The following is a 19,729-nucleotide window of genomic DNA, read 5'->3' as shown; positions in this document are numbered from 1 at the left end:
GAATTCACGTCTTAGATGACTTGCGGAGTAACTACAACAAGGAATCAAAAGATGCAGACCTTACCCCTACCTTAACAGATAGAGAGGTTGTTTTCTATAGATCCTCGGCTCAAAATAAAGCAATAACAAAGCAGGTCAAATAGGAAAAAGGAATAGTAACTAAACCGATGAACAAGAGACAATAAATAATAACATAAAACAACGGACAAGGACCTGCAGAGTAACTAAAGAATATTTTAAAAAAAAAAAATTAACACTAGCAAAACAGTGAGAGAGAAGAGGAGGAAGTTAGAGATCCTGTGATCCATCAGTAGCAAAATAATATATTTCTTGTAGAAGATCCAGAATTTCAAGTTTATAGATTCTGAGTTTGCCAACAAATTCATAGCTCATTTTAGTTACTGGGTTTCCTAATACAAATATAAGGTTTAAGCAAAAGTTATTTAGTTCGTCCAAACCCATATCTAATATTGTAACTCCGCCCTGAACCTGAGTCTGAATAACTGTATTACTCCATATTACAAGACGCCTCTCACAAATGCTACCAAATTATAGTTTCTGGAAAATAAGTGGAGCACCATACTGAGGCTGAACAAATACCATGGGCAGAGGAGCATGTGTGTAAGATGGAGAGAGTTCAAAAGAGAAGCTTTGTAGAATCATAGACAAAGCCATCTTTGCTTCTAACATGGCAAAATTTTGTCCAATGCATATTCTAGGACCCCAAGCAAATGGAAAATATGTGACTTGACCCTTTGTTGCACTTGATAGTCCTTCCTTAAATCTCTCTGGATTGAACTTGTTTGCATCTTCACCCCATATCTCTTTATCATGATGCAACAAGATCACTGGCATAGAGACTATTACACCAGCTTGTAGAGATAGTTCTCCTAGTGCAATGTCTTCATTAGCCCGTCGGGTAAGTATTGTTACCGGGGGATATAGCCTTAATGACTCGTGCAAAATCATCGTTACCTGCAAGAAAAAATCCCTCCATCAGTTATATCTAGCATGAACGAGAGTATAAAAAGTTACCGTTACAGTTATGGTCACCGTTCACCGGGGCTTCGGTCGCCGGCTCCCGTATCATAAGGTCACCAACTTCCTTAACCTTCTGGCATTGGGCAGGCATCAACCCCCATAGATGGTCTTACGAATTTGCTAAGACCTCTGTTTTTGGTAAGTAGTGCCAGGCCTGGTCACTGCGACCCCTTTTTTCCCGAAGTTAGGGGGATACTTTGCTGACTCCCTTAAATTTTTGGGGCTAAGCTAATTCCTATGGATGGATTAATCCTCTAGCTTGTAACCAACATAAAGAGAAGTTCAAGAAATGAGATTATCCCCACTATTGAAGACATAATTTTCTAATAGCTTAAACTGATGGATGAGATGGTCACACAATTCAACACGGTGTTAGAGCAAGCAAAAATCATGAGCTCAAGTCTCACACCACCGATAATCAAAAGAAACACGTGCTTTTAGAAGAGCCCACCCCCCCCCCCCCCTCCTAAGGAAACCATGGCATGTTCTAGTCCAGTATCATGAACCTTTTTTTTAAATTCAAGCATTCAAGAAATAGCAATAGCAATCAAAGTAAATACCCATGGCACATAAATTGAACCAACAAAACTAGAATACTTACAACTTTTAGACGATTTAATCCATCAAAATCTGGTTTCTGACTCCCAAACACTTGTAAGACTTCTTCTCTGGCCCGTGTCTGCCAATCGTGATACCTGCTCAACAACACGAGAGTCCATAGAAGCCACACTGATGTAGTTTCTGCGCCAGCAAAATAGAATAGCTTGCATTCTTCAATGACTTCTTCGATGCTCATTCCAAAGTCCTTGTTTCCGTGCTGTTCAATTTCTTTATAATTCGATTCAAGCAATATGCCCAATAGATCCTCATTATCCGCATCCCTTGCTTCCATTGCCTTCAATCTCTTATCAATAATACCTCTTATTAAGGACTGAACATCCCTTTTTATTTCCTTCATTCTTCTGTTCCTCTTTGTTGGTAAAAATCTTTATAAAACAGAAAACCAAAATGCATTCACAAAAATTAGAACTAATCAATATGCATTTCCTAATGAACTTTGTTGCTCATATTAGAGTACTACAGCTACAATTACCAAATTCTTAGGAGAATTAAGTTACCTCCAGCCTGGGACATAAACGGAGCGTAGAGCATTGAGAAAATGCTGGCCTTGTTCCTTTTGAAGTTCAAAAATCTTTCTACCTTCTTCATAACTACTGCCAAAAGCCGTCCGAGAGATCACATCACCACTCAATTTCTGAAGGTGAGGCCATACATCTATCTCATGTGAGCCCCCAACTGCAACCGTGTCTTCCCATTTGCTCAGCATCTCACTGCAGCTCAAGTAAAAAGCTGGAAGCATATGCTGTTCGAGAAAATGGTGAAAGAGGAAACATGTCAGTGACACAGCACTTGAAACATAATTAGGAATACATAGTAGTAAAAGTGATAGAGAAGCAAAAACATACAGGCTCAAGCAATAGCAATTCAAGAAGCAATGAGGTATTGTAAGACAGCCAACATTACGCAAATGATTCTGGAAACTGATTCATTGGTGTTAATGAACATGATACAAAGGCAATGGAAACCACCTTGGGAACTGACAGATGTGCTGGAAGAGATTCAGAATATCATGGAGGAACTGCAGAGTCATATTGTTCATATTTTGAGAGAAGGAAATCAGCTAGCTGATTATTTGGCAAATTATGCAATGGAGAACACAGGTTTACTACAGTTTACAGATTTTGCATGCTTGCCAATACAAGGAAGAAGAATTCTCAACATAAACAAGACACAAAATCCAAATTTGAGGATCAAGACAAGAAGGATCATGCATAGAGTTGCATTAGAAGTTTCCTAGCTTTCATTTTGTTTCTCTGAACCTTGTTTTCCTTTGTTTTGTTTTTTGGACTTCTGCAGTTTTTTTATTATATATAAAAATTTCTGTTAGGGTGAATCCTAACAGAATAAATTGCTTAAAAAAAAAGATAGAGAAGCAAGATCCCACATGTTATCCATAGGTGGATTAATTAGGAATTGCGAACATAATAATTTCTGGTTGACCAATCACGAAGTTGAAGGAAGAAGAGGGGAAGGAAAGCAATGACAAACCTTTAACTTCTCTAGATGGAAGGCAGGATTGATGATTTTTCTATGTTTGGTCCATTTGTCTTCCTCATGGCTTACTAGTCCTTGTACAAATAAGGTGGCGAATGGATTTGCATGAAGCTTTTGATACAAGTAGTTTTTGGAGAGTACTTCCTTTATAAGCTCAGGGTCCATGATCAATACTTGTGGTCTTGGACCAAACCATATAAAAGATTTTTTCCCTGCAAGCATATGTTTCAGACTCTCAGATATAACTATTAGTACAAATTGGAAATGAACATTTATATAACCAAAAACTAGAAAGACATGAACAGAGTTATCTTCAATAGATCAGCAAATCAGGAGAAGAAGGCTAACTAAAACTTCATCAAATCCAATCTTTCAAAACTCTGACTTTCAAAGAGGAAGAACCAATCTTTTAATTAGAGTAAGGAAAAGTTTAATTTGGATTATGTTAGCTGATATGATCATCTTTCAATTAAATCAGCTTCATTAATCATAATCATTGTTTGACTAACTTGATTTACAGGAAACTCAATTTTTAGTGCTAACAGTAAACCGTTAACTTCAAAAAGAATGTGATTTTTTAATCAATTTATCTCTTCAAATAATCAGAACCATTGTGATAACCAAGACCATACAGGCAACATATACAGTGGTTTCTTCATCAACTTTTCTCAAAGAGGTTTCACTTTGTTTTATTCTGGAAAAGTTGAAAGGAAACACACCCTGTAAACTGTTCCTAGGCATAAAGGTCTTTAATTTAAATCATGCAAGCTTGTTTATGCATATTTACGCTAATGTAATTTTTTTTTTTTTTCACATTATCAGTATAATTTAACTTGTCGTAGCGAGCAGACTGTAGGTTAATAGTCCCATTTTTTTATTTTATTTTTTTTATTTTAAGAACGGTTAGACGTAGTCACTGACTATGTTATAAAATTTGAGGTCCAGCATGTGCACCTTCATAATATAAGATGTAGAATTCCACAAAGTGGACACTGTTGGAGAGATGACCATAAATAATTTTAGCTCTACATGTTGAAGAGTGTGACCTTCTTATCTAAAAGCCTAAGATATTAGAGGGGCACACCTTTTATTGACATAATTATGTCTTCTGCACAACCCTCATGTGCGGGCTTAGTTCTTTTTTATGAGTCAAGCACACGTATAAATTCTTGTTGACAATGGGTGTGTGGCCGTGAGACTCTCCGCCTGCTCCGATAAAGCTAAAAACGGTTTAAAGAAGCACACTTTTTATTTATTTAGAGTGTGTTTGGTATGACGGAAAATGCTTTCCTATTTTCTCTTGTTTGATTGCAGTAAAGATTAACAAAAATGTTTTCCTCCAAATAGGTGAAAATGTTTTCCATAAAAATTGAGGGAAAACATTTTCCGGATTAACAAATGCACACTGATGCATTACCCAATGACCCCCCACGCCCCACGCCCCACCCCCGCAACCCCCAACACTGATGCATTCCCCAACCATCCCCCACGCCCCAACCCCCGCAACCCCCAACTCCACCTTCGCACCAACAAACCCAACCCAACCCCTCCCTCCCCACGACCCCACTCCACCCACCACCCCAAAAACCCCCAACCCCAACACCCCACCTTCCACCACCCATCCCAAACCCCACTCCACTTCCCCCACCCCTACCTTCCACCCCCACCCCCTTTTGAATTTTCTTTTTATATATTTTATTTTACTTTTATAAAAAATATATAAGAAATGGACAAAAAATTCTTACCTCCAGTACCACCCCCCAATCCCCCAAAAAAAAAAAAAAAAAAGTTTAAATTTTTTCAAAAAAAAAAAAAGTTTTTAAAAGTTTTTTTGTTTTGTTGATTTTTACACCCCCCCCCCACCCTCCAGAAAAAATTAATTTTCATTTTTAAAAAAGTTTTTCCTTTTTCTTGGGCTTTTACACCCTCCACCCCCCAAAAAGTTAGTTTTCATTTTTAAAAAGTTTTTAAAAGTTTTTCTTTTTTTGGTTTTTTGCACCACCAAGCCCCATGCCCCCGCCCCCCAACCCGGCCTACCCCGCCTCCCAATCCGTACGCCCCACCACCAAAAGTTGCACTCCTTATTCAAAAACTTTATAGTGATTTTGTTTTGAATATATGCAACTGCTCTTAAAATGATATTTTCCAACTTGCGTACCAAACCCAAGAAAATGAGTAGGAAAATCACTTATTTTCCGAGAAAACATTTTACTTCATACCAAACACACCCTTAATTATGTCTTAAATTCTGCAACACAGCATTCTTCTCCTATGCATAAGAAGCAACTTAGAGTAGACGTACACACTGTACAGTAACTTTTACTTAAACAATATATTTGTGTTAGAAAATTAATTAAACATGTAAACAAACTAGATTTTGAACCCAGTTATTAAGACTTGACGTCATCATTCTAGAATCCAGACCCATAAAGTTGAAATTTTTGTTCCGCCTCTAAAACGTGATTCTTTCCACACAACTAAAGCAAAGTATAATTCAAAATCTTGATCCAACTCTTCATTGGAAAAACTCATAGAAAAAGAGATTTCATATACAGGAATACGAATGAGGGATTTATGAAAACATACCATATTTCTTGATGGTTTCAAGAAGGAAAGGCACCATTCTTGGAGCTACATCATCATCAGACAGATTCATAGGCTTTGCGGTGGCTTCCTTAATCATCCCAGATTGATCTTTCATGTCCCCATACAACACTCTGTAAGAATTCCCTTTTAGACCTTGTTTCCTCAAGAACTTCTCCAACTTCTTTGGTCTGAACCAAACCCAATTCAGCACTCTCCATAGACACACAAACAGAGTAATTGCTATGGCAGCACAACATACTTTTACTGTCATTTGGATTGTGTCCATGTATACACGAGCTTTCTTTGGCTTATTGTTAGAATTCTCGTCCTTTGTTAATTATGAACACTCGTATTTATAGTTATAGGATGGTGGAGGACACTCATTTCGACCGCTCAGATTCCAGGTAATATTTGATTGGTCAGAACATGTCATTTATACACATGGTGTATTTTTATTAGTTTTTTATTTGATTAGGTATGCTTTGTCATTTTGACATGTGCCATGATTTTATCGGCTCTTTTATTTGACTTGACATGCCACGTCATTTTGACAAGTGACACCAAATTTGACCTCTTAAATAAAATAACATCTTAGACTTAAGAAGTGGGCTCATCATTCGTAGCCCAAATCAATAGACTAGCCCAACGCAATTGGACCATTAATTAAAGGGAAAAGGACATAAATGGTCGGTGGGGTGAAACTAATCCCACCCTCTAACCCAATTTTTCCCAAACCCAAATTATACTTACTAAACTAATCTCATCCATTAGCCAAAACTTAAATAAGACAATTTTCAAATAAAAACTCAAACACAAAAATATTTGAGGCGATTTTTATATATAATATGTGTCATTTGTGTATAAAATATGTATCAGTACCTATATACGTAATGTATAGAAACCGTATAAAATATGAATCACTAAGTTATGTATCATTTTTGTATATAATATATATCATTTGCGTATATAATGTGTATCGAAAGACGTTAAATCGCCCGTATAGAATAGAAAATCATATCATTTTTGTATATAATATATATCATTTTTTGTATATAAAGTGTATATATAATTTCAAAGATGTGTATATAAACTGTATCAGTCTTGTATAAAAAGTGTACCATACGTGTAAAAAATGTATAATAGAAACCGTATCATTGTGGTATATAATATGTATCACTATTGTATATGTAAAAAAAAATATCATATTATTATTGTATAATAAATGTATAATTAACGTATAACTTATGTAAAATAAATGTATGATTAATTCCAGCATATGTATATAAGCTGTATAATTCTTGTATATAAAGTGTATATATAATTTCAACATATGTATATATACTGTAGCAGCCCTTTAGTGGCGACTTAATCGCCACGAAAAGTCTTTTTTTTTTTTTAAGCGTCTGGGTTGTTGGGCCGGTCAGCCTTGGCATTATTTTGGGCCGAACGGACACCTAGTGGAATTAAACCCAAACAGTAGTTAAATGTGGGATTAGTTTGGCTGAGTGGATACACAGTGTCCTTTTCCCTTAATTAAATTCATATTGACTGAACTTACATAATTAATCCACAATACTTATGTGGACTAGTATATTTTGAATTTAATATACAATCCGAATTTGCTGTGGATTTGAATTCAGTAAAATTTTGTTATCCACGCTAGCTCATTCACTTCGTTAAGTATTACTTCTGCCCCTACAATGATGTCTACGGAGTCGTCATCAGTGATCAGTGACGAGTTTAACCACTATCAGTTTTTTTTCCCAAGACACCATGAGTGGCTCTGATTTTATTTTATTTTATTTCTAACAAACAATCAATCATACTCCGTTTTAATTTATGTAAACTCATTTGATCGGGGGCGGAGTTTAAGAAAGAAGAGAAATTTTTTAAACTTATGATGTTAAATGAGTCACATATATTTTGTGTGACTATAGATTATTTCATAAAGATAAATTGTTTCCAAATATAAAACGATATCATTCTTTTGGACACGAATTAATAAGGAAATAAATTCACATAAATTTAAACGAGTGAGTGAATGGTAGTATAAGTATTAGTAGTACCATCTTATAGAGATTATGGTAAAGGAATATAATTTATTGATATTTCTACGTTATGTTTTTTTAAAACCTCGTTGCAATTTTAGTGAAAGAATTATTGAGGCTCATTAAGTACCAATAGTTGGTATGCACATTTACTTTATGAGGATTTAGCTCACATTCGCTTACCAGATAGACATAGAATAAAATTTATTTTTATTTAATTCAAATCAATAAATAAAGATATCTTTTCTATATACATATTTATTCTCAGGTTATTTTATTAGAATTTTCCAAACACTTGTTATAAGTTACTCAACTGATTCAATACCTTGAACACTGCAGTCTTTTGTAGCTCTGCTTATTAAAGTTCAAAATATTTTAAATCTCCCTTTTAAGGGAAGTGTGGCTTTGTCATTTACAGATGATCTTGAATTTTTCCTTTGCTGTCTCTAGGTGACAATTTATAAGCTGAATATATGTTCCACCGGCAGCAAAATATTCGAATTTGAATCTTGACATGTCGGTGGTTGTTAACTGTAGGCATTTTGCAATTGGAACACCGGGGGACCTGGCCCGACTAAACTAAAGGACAGGGTCAGCTCAAGGCCAAAGCCACTAAGGCAATGGCTTTACGCCCCCAAATTTTTGGAGCCCCATTTTTATTAAGTTTTATGGCTAATTTATTTAAAAAATTATTGTGACTTATATTATTTTTATGTAGTTTTAAATATGTAAATTATTTTTCAAAAAACTTAAAAATTATATATCCGAATTCATGACAAAAATAAAAAGTTTGACTCTCGAAATCCGAATTATGTCACATAAATTGAGACAGAGGGAGTACAAAAATTTTATCAAAAAAAAAAAAAAAAGAAGAAGAAGAGAGAGAGAAGAAACTTTTTTGAGGATTATATACCAGTAATTAATGACTTCGCATCTAAACAAGCTATAAAAGTAGATTTTAAATAAAAATATATTTGACTATCTTTTATTTTTTTTTAAAAGAAAAATTGTGTTCTCCTCTCTCCGAAGTTTTCGATTTTAACTTCAATCTTGTTGAGTAGACATATTGAGGAGTACCTATCGTCTATTTTTTTTCCTCTTGCAGAGGAGTCCGAACCAAATCTTGATGCTTCCATCTCTCCATGAACTCCCAACACTAAAACCATGTTAAAAGCATGTAACCAAATCACCGTCGGAATTGAAATTTAAAGTTTAGGGGTTATGAACTTGCCACCGAACCAATAGTTCATTTTAGTACTGAGGTTGCAACTAAATATTTATACATAGTTAATGAGTTTCCAGATATAGATACAAATACAAGATTTAAGCAAAAGTTACTGAGTTCATCGAAACCCGTATCTAATATTGTAACTCCGCCCACGATGAGTCTGAATAAACTCTAATATATTACAAGACACCTCTCACAAAAATACCAATTTATAGTTTGTGGAAAATAAGTGGAGCACCATATTGAGGCTGAATGGTTACCATGGATTGAGGAGCATGTGTGTAGGATGGAGACAATTCGAAAGAGAAGCATTGCAGGATCATAGACAAAGCCATCTTCGCTTCTAACATGGCAAAATTTTGTCCAATGCATATTCTAGGGCCCCAAGCAAATGGAAAATATGTGACCTGACCCTTTGTTACACTTGATAGTCCTCCTTTAAATCTCTCTGGATTGAACTTGTTTGCATCTTCACCCCATATCTCTTTATCATGATGTAATAAGATCACTGGCATAGAGACAAATACACCAGCTGGTAGAGATAGTTCTCCTAGTGCAATGTCTTCATTAGCCCGTCGGGTAAGTGTTGTTATCGGGGGATATAGCCTTAATGACTCGTACAAGATCATCGTAACCTGCAACAAAAAACTCCTCCATCAGTTATATCTTAGCATGAACGAGAAATGTAAGAAGTTACCAAAATAGTTATTGCTGCCGTTCACGGGGGCTTCAGTCGTCGGCTCCCCTATCATCAAGTCAAACTTCCTTGACCTTCTAGAACTTAGCAGGCGTTAGCACCCATACATGGTATTACGATTTTGCAAAGACCTGTGTTTTTTATAAACAGTCCCCGGACCTGGTGAGGGGGGCACCTCTTATCCTGAAGTTCGGGCTTCTTTGCTGACTTCGTTAAATATTTGTGGCTAAACTAATTCCTACGAATGGAGTAATCCTCTAGTTTGTAAACAACATAAAGAGAAGTTCCAGAAATGAGAGTATCCCCCCTATTGAAGACATAATTGTCTAATAGCTTAAACTTATATGAAATGGTCACACAATTCAACATGGTGTCATAGAAAGCAGAAATCATGAGTTCCAAGTCTCACCCTACCGATAATCAAAAGAAATTCACACGTGCTTATAGAATAGTCCCCGTCCTTCCTAAGGAAACCATAGCATCTTCTAGTCCAGTATCAAAGATCCCGTCTATTAAAATTCAAGCAATAGCACTAACAATGAAAGTAAATACCCATGGCACATAATTGAACCAACAAAACTAGAATACGTACAACTTTTAGACGATTTAATCCATCAAAATCTGGTTTCTGACTCCCAAAGACTTGCAAGACTTCTTCTCTGGCCCGTGTCTGCCAATCTTGATACCTGCTTAACAATATGAGAGTCCATAGGAGCCACACTGACGTAGTTTCTGCACCAGCAAAATAGAATAGCTTGCATTCTTCAATGACTTCTTCAATGCTTATTCCAAAATCCTTGTTCCCGTGCTGTTCAATTTCTTTAAAATTCGACTCCAGCAATATGCCCAATAGATCCTCATTATCGGCGTTCCCTGCTTCCATTGCCTTCAATCTTTTATCAATAATACCTCTAATTGAGGACCGAACATCCTTGTTTATTTCCTTCATTCTTCTGTTCCTCTTTGTTGGCAAAAATCTTTTATAAAAAAGAAAACCAAAATGCACTCATAAAAATCAGAACTATTCAATTTGCATTTACTAATAAACTTTGTAGTTTGTAATAGAGTACTGCAGCTACAATTTACCTCCAGCCTGGGATATAAACTGAGCGTACAGCTTCAAGAAAATGCTGAGCTTGTTCCCTTTGAAGTTCAAATATCTTTCTACCTTCTTCGTAACTACTGCCAAAAGCTGTCCTAGAGATCACATCACTACTCAATTGCTGAAGGTGAGGCCATACATCTATCTCATGTGAGCCTTCGATGGATACAATGTCATCCCATTTGCTTAGCATCTCACTACAGCTCAAGTAAAAAGCTGGAAGCATATGCTGTTCGTGAAAATGGTGAAAGAGGAAATATGTCAATGACACTAATTACATATATAGTGGTACCATCACCCTCTAGTGTAAGTGCTGGATCAATCAAACAAAAGAGCGTTCAAATAACAATTAAAGCGAAGCAATGTCAGGAATAGCGAATCTCTTTATAATAAATAACTCCATTTTGATGTATTACATCTAAGAAATTATTCCACCGAACATAGTCTCTCTCTGGATGCAGGAAAAGCAACATGGACCAAATGCCCTGCCCAAGCCAAGGAACTTACGCAAAAAAGAGTCCTGACAAATGATGATCCAGACAAGATTCGACTTATTTGAACCATAAACTCAACCTAGGTAGGATGAATCACTCAATATAGTCATATGTGGAATACATGCAAGTCCAGATTGAAAATATAAAAAAGGAAAGTCAAAGTGGAAAGAAGTCTTTAACGGAAGATTAGCCAGAGAAGCAAGAGGGAGCATTTTATCGCTGGCGGATAAACAATCTAGAACATTGAATGATGCTTGAAACGAGATTCGACACTATAGAACCATAAGATCCTTCTTCGCCAGTCTAATTCAAGTCCGATAACAAAAATTACTCGAAATAGTCATATGCAGGATACATAAAAGTTTACATTGAAAGAGAAGCAAGAGCCCGCATTTTATCCAAGGGTGGATTAATTAGGAATTGCGAACATAATAAATTCTGGTTGAACAATCACGAAGTTGAAGGAGGAAGGGGGAAAGAAAAGCAATGACAAACCTTTAACTTCTCCAGATGGAAAGCGGGATTGATGATTTTTCTATGTTTGGCCCATTTGTCTTTCTCATAGCTTACTAGTCCTTGTACAAGTAAGGTGCCTACTGGATTTCCATGTTGCTTTTGATACAAATAGTTTTTGGAAAATACTTCCTTTATAAGCTCAGGGTCCATGATCAATACTTGTGGTCTTGGACCCAGCCATATAAAAGGATTTTTCCCTGCAAACATATGTCTCAGGATTAAGTACTACTAGTACAAATTTGGAAATAAACTTTTATACAACCAAAATTAGAAGGAAATGAACAGAGTGATCTTCAAGAAATAAACAAATCAGGCTCGTTACAACTTCATCAAATCCGATGAAAGTTAAAACAAACTACATACACCCTGCAAAAGTTTTTTACACATCAAGGTAAGGAATTGAGTAAAATCTTGCAAGTACCTAAATCTTCTTTCAAGGTTAGTGCCTAAAAACAAAGTTGAGGGGGTTAACTAAAAGAAACAACTTTTAGGGTGTGTTCGGTATGGAGGAAAATGTTTTCCAAGAAAAATGTTTTCCTAGAAAATAAGTGAATTTCCACTTATTTTCTAATGTTCGCTTGGTTGATAGAAAATGTTTTCCAGAAAATACTCATCCAAGCCTCACCAACTCCAATCCAACCCCATACCCCCCACTCCCACCCCCACCCAAACCCCACTCCCACCCACCCCACCTATGGCCCCACCCTCCTCCCCCCTCAAAAAAAAATTCTTTTGATTTTTTTTTGTTTTTGTTTTTTTCACACCTCCAACCCTCACCAACTCCAACCCAACCCCATACCCCCACCCCCCACCCCACGCACCCACCCACCCCTACGCCCCCACACCCCCCTCCATTTTTTATTTTTTTGTTTTTGCACCCCACCCCCAACCACTCCTATAACCCATACACCACCCCCTCCTCCTCCCCCCACCCAAACCCCACTCCCACCCACCCCACCTATGGCCCCACCCTCCCCTCCAAAAAAAAAATTCTTTTGATTTTTTTGTTTTGTTTTTTTCACCCCAACCCTCACCAACTCCAACCCAACCCCATACCCCCACCCCCACACCCTACGCACCCACCCACCCCTACGCCCCCCACACCCCCTCCATTTTTTATTTTTTTTGTTTTTTGCACCCCACCCCCAACCACTCCTATAACCCATACACCACCCCTCCTCCTCCCCCCACCCACCCACCCACAACATTTTTTTTTGAAGTTTTTAATTTTTTTCTGAATTTTCTACTCGACCACATCCCCCATCACCCCCCCTCCTCCCCCGTGGAACCCATACCACACCAATACCCCCCCCCTACCCCAACCCCAACCCCAACCCCAACATTAACATTAACATTTATTTTGAAGTTTTTTATTGTCTTTTGCGGGTTTCTACACCTCCAGACACCCCCTACCCTAAAAAAAAAAAAAAAAAAAATTCACCACCCACCCCCACCCCCCCAATACCCCACACCCCCTCCAAAAGTTCTAATTTTTAAACATGCAAACATTCAATTTTTATAATTGTCAACTTTTTTTCAATTTTTTTTGGAGGGGGGTGGGGTGCAAAAAACCAAAACAAATGTCAAAACTTTTTTTTAAAAAAAAAAAAAAATTTGGCGGGGGGGGCGGGGGTGGGGTGTAGCGTGAGGGGTGGGGTAGGGGGGTAGGGTGAGGGTTGGTGTGCAAAAAACCAAAAAAAATGTCAAAACTTTTTTTTCAAAAATATTAATTTCTTTTTTTGGCCGGAGGGGTGGTGGTGCGGTTTGGAGTGGGGGTAGGGTGCGGTGGGGTGCAAAAAACTAAAACAAATGTCAAAACTTTTTTTTCAAAAAAAATATTTTGGGGGGTTGGGGTGCAAAAAGCCAAAAAAAATGTCAAAACTTTTTTTCAAAAATATTAATTTTTTTTTGTAGGGGGTGGGTAGGGGTGCGGGAGTGGGGGAGGGGTAGGGTGCGGGGTGGGATGGGATGGGATGGGGCTGCAAAAAAAAAATTTTTTGTGGGGGGTCGTGGGGGGAGGGGGTAGGGTGAGGGGTTTGGGTGGGGGTGCAAAAAACCAAAATAATGTCAAAAAAAAATTATTTTTGGGAGGGGTGGGGGAGGGATGGGGTGGTGGGTGGGTGGGCGTGGTGGGTGGGAGTGATTGGTGGAATGAACTTGTGAACTTGTTTTCCCTACTTTTATTAGGGGAAGTCATTTTCTCCAATTTTAAGGAAAATATTTTTCAAAATGTTTGACTAAACGAAGATGAAAAAATTGAAAAATGTTTTCCTCCATACCGAACACACCCTTAATTACACACTTTACATATTATCTAGACAACTATACTTCACCCCTAACAAAAAAAATGGATGTCTCCGAGATGAAACATTTTTTTTTCACACAACTAAAATAAACTTTAATTCAAAATCTTGACAAATTAAACTCCTTGTATCAGTCAGTTGGAAAAAATCATCAGAAAAGTATATTTCAATACAGGAAATGATTGTAGAGCTACATGATTGTTATGCCTAAACTCCGTATTTGTATTTGGAAGTTCATTAAATATGCATAAATGTTTAATTACGAACTCAATAACTAAAAAGAGCTATGGGTTCTAAATGAATGAGAGATTTGTGAATGGATTTAAGTTATATACACTGACTGACAGTGTAAAAGTTAGTGAATTTAATCTACTATTTAACAAATTAGTTACTATTTTCACCAGGTTATTGTCAAAAGATTTACATGTATTTATCGAATAAGTGATGATCGGATTGTGTAAAATTCTTTTTGAGTTTTGGGAAACATACCATATTTCTTGATGAGTTCAACAAAGAAAGGCACCATTCTTGAAGCTATATCATCATCAGACAGATTCATAGGTTTTGAATTAGCTTCCTTAATCATCCCAGAAAGATCTTTCATGTCCCCATACAATATTCTGTAGGAATTCCCTTTTAGACCTTGTTTTCTCAACAATTTCTCCAACTTCTTGGGACAGAACCAAATCCATTTCAGTACTCTCCATAGACCTACAAACAGAGTAATTACTATTGCAGAACAAGATACCGTTACTATCATTTGAATTGTGTCCATTTTGTCAGAGTAAAAACTAGCTTCTTCACTTCGTTAAATATTTAAGTTCTGCCCCCGACAATCATATCTACCAAGTCGTCATCAGTGACGAGCAAAGGCAAACATTTGTTTAATATAGGCACAGATTTCAACACACTGTCGGTTTCTCTAAGACTTTTAGACACTATTTGATTAGACACCCAACCAAATTTTTAGAACAAAATTTGTTTTAAATGTCGTTGTTGGAGGTTTAAGAAATAAAAATAAATTTTTTGAGTGATCTAACATAAGTCTTAAATATTTGTGCAGTTGATTCTCTTATAAATTTATATTATTTTTAAATACAAAAGAATGACATTCTGTTTCAAATAGCCTAAAAGCATTTAATACTTATTTTAGACCCCAAATTTTAAAAAAAAAATCTCTTTTTTAAAAAATGTGCCTAGTCAGATGGCATCATCATTTTTGTCACTTTCTCTACGTTAGACTAAATATGCAACTTTCTACTATATAGAAGAGCCAACTAGCCAAGTAGTGGAACCACCAAGGGCAAAGGGCAAAAGGGTAATTTCATGCTTCTATTAAAATGGTGCTTTTATCCCTGTGTAATGTTTATCAACAAAAAGCTCTAGAAGCCTCCTTCAATCTGTCTTCCCAAAAAATAAACACAGCCTACTCATCTCTTTATTATTCAATTATTCTTCATTAGTTTCATAATTCGTGGTACTATCTGAGTGGGTATTTCCGCCATTTCAGGTATGTTTTAATTTTTTCCCAGATCTTCTTTCAGGTCTTTCCCAATATTCATGTGTTATGTTGTGATTAATTTCGGTTGTGCTTTTCTTTCAAATGTTGCCCAATTTTTTCAGTTCTCTTAGTACTTTTCAATTTTTCATGTCCATTGAAGTTATTACGAGTTCCCAAGTTGATAATTTTCTTTAATTTGTCATCGGCTAGAGGAGACTTAGATTTTTGCGCTGGATTTTTTTGTTTCTATGCATGTTAATGCGTCAAGAGAGAAACTAAAATGTATTTCCAGACTTTCGAGTTTGATTCTTCACCTATACCCTTTATTCCTGTGAATAACTGCAGATGAAATTTGAGTCAAGTCCTGTTCATGTTTTTGTTTCAACTCATGCGAGTTTGTTCTGTATTCTACAACTTTTGGAATCCTGTTTAGAACTTTTCTTTTTGATGGCGACGATGGCCAAAGGCCAAAGCACATCATTATTGCAGAAATGTAGGACAAATATTTTTAGTTATGTTTAACAAAGGTTATACCGCCACAACGTTGCCCCATGCTACTAAAAAAATTGGTTTTAGCAACAGGTTAGCGATCAATTGTGTCCTTTACCAAAATGCGCGTAGCTAACCACTTTGCAACAAAAAAGTTATATCTGTCGCAAAGTTTGCGACTGCTTAGCTACGGATTGTATCTAAGTTCAGATCAGTCACTTCAACTCTTTAGAATGACTTGCAACTATTATGATCTCCATTCGCCATTGTTTGGGGAAAGGCGGGTATGAAGTCATTTAGAACTTTGACGTCTTCTTCTACTCTTTTAATAATCTTGAGTTTTTTCTTAAAAGTTCAGATTAGTGGTTGGATGGATGGATAGTCAGAGGCTGGAGATTAAGAGAATTTGTCTTCACTTCGCTCTTGGGAAGAGCTGCCAACTATTTACCTCCAGATGACATGACAATCCTGCCATTTTTGGATAAGTTATTAGTATTGTTAGACGAAGGTAAATTCCTTCAAAGCATAATTTTATAGTAGTAATCACAAGAATGGGGCTTCATAATTTCTTCAATTACGGTGTCCATCATCTATGCACCATATCTCACAGGACTATTGATCTTGGAAATGTTGGCATGTTGAGGCATCCATTGTACTTATATCTTTAAACTGATATGATAGGGACTTCAATTAAGCATGCTGGCGGAGAAAATAAAATGAGTTTGATAATGTTTTGGATTGTTTCAAATAGGAAGGCCCAATGAGATTATTATTCCCCTTTTCTTTTATTTATTTCTTGAACTGCTAAGTTGGCTCGACATTTTGAGAAAATGGCTCGAGCTATTTATCAAAAAGACACCAGGGAGATGGTTATTTTGTAGAAATAGGTTAAAAATAAATTAGTTGGAGAAAACATTACCTAGATTGTTTTTGTCTATTAATCACTCTAAGTCCTTTGATATCAAAAATCTTTTTGCAAGTATAATTTCTCATCACATCATGAAACATGATTTATTCCTGTAAAATGTAAATTCCGCTAACATTTGACTTTATATAGGTCTGCTCAAGTGCATATTTCCTTTGTTTCATTATATTAGTAGTAAAGAATAAAGATAGGAAGATATAACATTTTGAGCCAGTCAAGGGAAGAGAGCCGATCCACTGAAAAAGATAAAAATTGCATCATTTTTTTAAGCAAATGGCTGACTATCCCTTTTTTTTTTTTTTTTTTTTAATGACGTGGGGATTCGATCCACTGAAAAGAGAGATAATAAAAATTGCATCATTTTTTTAAGCAAATGGCTGACTATCCCTTCTTGAGAAAGTTAAAGAGCCACATATGTTTTACAGCCGCATTGATGTGTTTTTCATTAGATTAGAATATCAAGAATGTTAATATACAACAAACTGGCATTAATGATCCTTTCCTGTAAATAAAATTTAGTAATAATGTAATGAGAAGGTACATTTTAATGATTTAAGTAAGGTCTTTGTATGATAAGGCCAGTACAGCCATATGAACTTGACCTAAAATTGTGTTGTTCTCATCTTCTAATGTTCCCAGTTTTATGTTTATTGAATTTCAATCTTTGTATTACTAATAATAATGTGTTAGTAGGTGTTCTTTCATTTATCTTTTATGTCCTACTTTGACATTTCAAAGCATTCAATTTTACATGCTCATTTTTCTGATGTTTCCGCAACAACCTTTCTGCACATTCATTAATTGCCTAGATAATTTACTATCAAGTTCATGGTTATTTTGATGACCGTTTCAATATTTTAGGATGCTTAAGAATGAAATTCTGAGATACTATGTAATTTTTCTGTTGTCTTTGGTCTTATTGACAGGGGGAAAAGATTTTATGATAAATCATTTCTTTGATTCGTATTCCTGGTGCACACATTAAAAATGGATTGCCTGTTCATCATGCATAACTCCTAGGAATTTTTCTTGATGAAGAGAATGGCATATTTAGGTCTCAAGATGAGATCTGAAAGGATGATCTCATATCTGGCAAAGCTCATCCCTTGAAAATAAGTGATGTATCTCTTTTAAGGGGAGAAAATTGTTCTGTGAACCTACATAACAGAACGTGAGGCCTTGGGAAGCATCGTCTCTTTATCAGTGAACAATTCCCAAGAATCTCATATCTGGTTAAGCTCATCCGTTGAAATTAAGTGATGTATCTCTTGTACTTGTTCACCTTTGAAAATTAGTCATTTCGAGATGGTTATGTCTCCTTGTTCGCTTCAATTCGAGATGGCCATGTCTCCTTGTTCTCTTCAATCACTTTTTGTATGAGACATATAACACTGAAGTGTTGTGTTACTTGAAGGTTTACTGGGTAAAAGTTTTTCGTGTAAACCAATACAAGTAGCAAATATGGCCACAAATCAAACTCTTTTGTGTAGTAGCACTAGCAAATTCTTGCTTGATACTACCTATTCGACATAGTGTGGTTGTTTGGCTTAAGGATTGGTTCCATAGTATATCAAGTATTCGAAGGAGGGGTGAGATGCTGGAAAAACACGATGACCTGGAAAAAAAATTCAACTTGGCTAATTGGAGAAACTTTGTTGTCTTGTGGGGGAATATTCTTATCCTTGATCTATATCAAGGTTGTGAGCCATAGATGTAAATTTCTTTAGAAATAAGTATTTAATATACATATTTCATGGCAGTAATTTATCTAAGCTCCACATTTTAGAGACATTAATAAACCACTTCTATTTTATTCTTACTCTGTGTGAGAAACTGGAGAACGTAATTTCCAATTCTCCAAGAACAAATAACACTAAGTGGTCGTTTTATAGATAGCCAAAATTATCCCAAGATTATAATTTCTAATTTATCCCACTCTGAATTTTATCCCATCCTGGGAGATGATCAAATAATCCTGTGATAAAAGGGGAGACCCACCCTTGCTTGTAATAAAATTTATATCTCTGTAAAAAATTTGCACCAAACGACCCCCTGTACTGCTTGTATCTGTATTTGATGTAGAAGTGATTATGTTGCAGTCTACTTTATTCAATATGTTGGACCGGTGCTGACTAGTATATTATATGGAACTTGAGGGTTGTGTATTACATTCCCCGTGTTAAAGAACCTCCGACTCTAGAATCTCGAGTTAGTGATCAAGTTGGTAGATTATTAGGAGTTATTTTGATAAAAGGGTTCTCTCCTTTTTTATTTATTTATCAATTTACACATATTATTACCATTGAAGATTATTACTGCTATAACTTATTTCAAAATAAATAAAATGAATTTGCTGACCTAACACCTAAATTAAATGTTAGGTGGCGATTCCATAATAATTTGAAATGAGAAAAAAAAAAAACTGCATGAGGAAAAAAGATGAATCATGCAATGAGAGAGGGGGGGAGAAGCTTAGATGAAATAAGTAGCTTGAAAGAGGAGAGTTGGCAAGAATGTATATACAAGAAGCTATAATTTTGTTCATTTGTTTTGTTTCCATACAATCCGCTAGATGAAAATTGGACTCTGGCCAAAATTCTTGATTATTGAGCTCTAAATATATTTAGAATTGTAAAAAATGTACTGCAGAAAAGATATATCCATAAACATATTTTACGAAAATA

At 35.9% G+C, this 19,729-nt stretch overlaps 2 protein-coding genes across 2 annotated transcripts; both read right to left on the bottom strand.

Moving 5' to 3' along the window:
* Positions 1-307: 307 nt before the first annotated feature.
* Positions 308-6,083, bottom strand: LOC132035949 (cytochrome P450 CYP72A219-like). The gene is made up of 5 exons (XM_059426128.1): positions 5,743-6,083; positions 3,151-3,368; positions 2,160-2,404; positions 1,643-2,027; positions 308-975 (listed from the first exon to the last, which is right to left on the bottom strand). Exons 1-5 carry the CDS (start codon positions 6,026-6,028, stop codon positions 550-552), a joined length of 1,560 nt encoding a protein of 519 aa, XP_059282111.1. The 5' UTR covers positions 6,029-6,083; the 3' UTR covers positions 308-549.
* A 2,965-nt stretch (positions 6,084-9,048) lies between these two features.
* LOC132035948 (cytochrome P450 CYP72A219-like) lies at positions 9,049-14,989 on the bottom strand. The gene is made up of 5 exons (XM_059426127.1): positions 14,620-14,989; positions 11,807-12,024; positions 10,802-11,046; positions 10,308-10,692; positions 9,049-9,653 (listed from the first exon to the last, which is right to left on the bottom strand). Exons 1-5 carry the CDS (start codon positions 14,903-14,905, stop codon positions 9,228-9,230), a joined length of 1,560 nt encoding a protein of 519 aa, XP_059282110.1. The 5' UTR covers positions 14,906-14,989; the 3' UTR covers positions 9,049-9,227.
* Positions 14,990-19,729: the final 4,740 nt, after the last annotated feature.

The sequence above is a fragment of the Lycium ferocissimum genome, chromosome 11, assembly GCF_029784015.1.
Source record: "Lycium ferocissimum isolate CSIRO_LF1 chromosome 11, AGI_CSIRO_Lferr_CH_V1, whole genome shotgun sequence".
Taxonomy (NCBI): Eukaryota; Viridiplantae; Streptophyta; class Magnoliopsida; order Solanales; family Solanaceae; genus Lycium; species Lycium ferocissimum.
The sequence above is the reverse complement of the archived record's forward strand: the minus strand, read 5'-3'. Positions and strand labels throughout refer to the sequence as shown.

Coding starts and splice junctions, on each gene's coding strand:
- LOC132035948 (XM_059426127.1), bottom strand. CDS start 14,905: ATGGACACAATTCAAATGATAGTAACGGTATCTTGTTCTGCAATAGTA. Junction 12,025..14,619: donor TGAACTCATCAAGAAATATG/GTATGTTTCCCA, acceptor ATATGTTTGCAG/GGAAAAATCCTTTTATATGG. Junction 9,654..10,307: donor GATTAAATCGTCTAAAAGTT/GTACGTATTCTA, acceptor TTTTTGTTGCAG/GTTACGATGATCTTGTACGA.
- LOC132035949 (XM_059426128.1), bottom strand. CDS start 6,028: ATGGACACAATCCAAATGACAGTAAAAGTATGTTGTGCTGCCATAGCA. Junction 2,405..3,150: donor TCCATCTAGAGAAGTTAAAG/GTTTGTCATTGC, acceptor TTTCTCGAACAG/CATATGCTTCCAGCTTTTTA. Junction 2,028..2,159: donor GTTTATGTCCCAGGCTGGAG/GTAACTTAATTC, acceptor TGTTTTATAAAG/ATTTTTACCAACAAAGAGGA.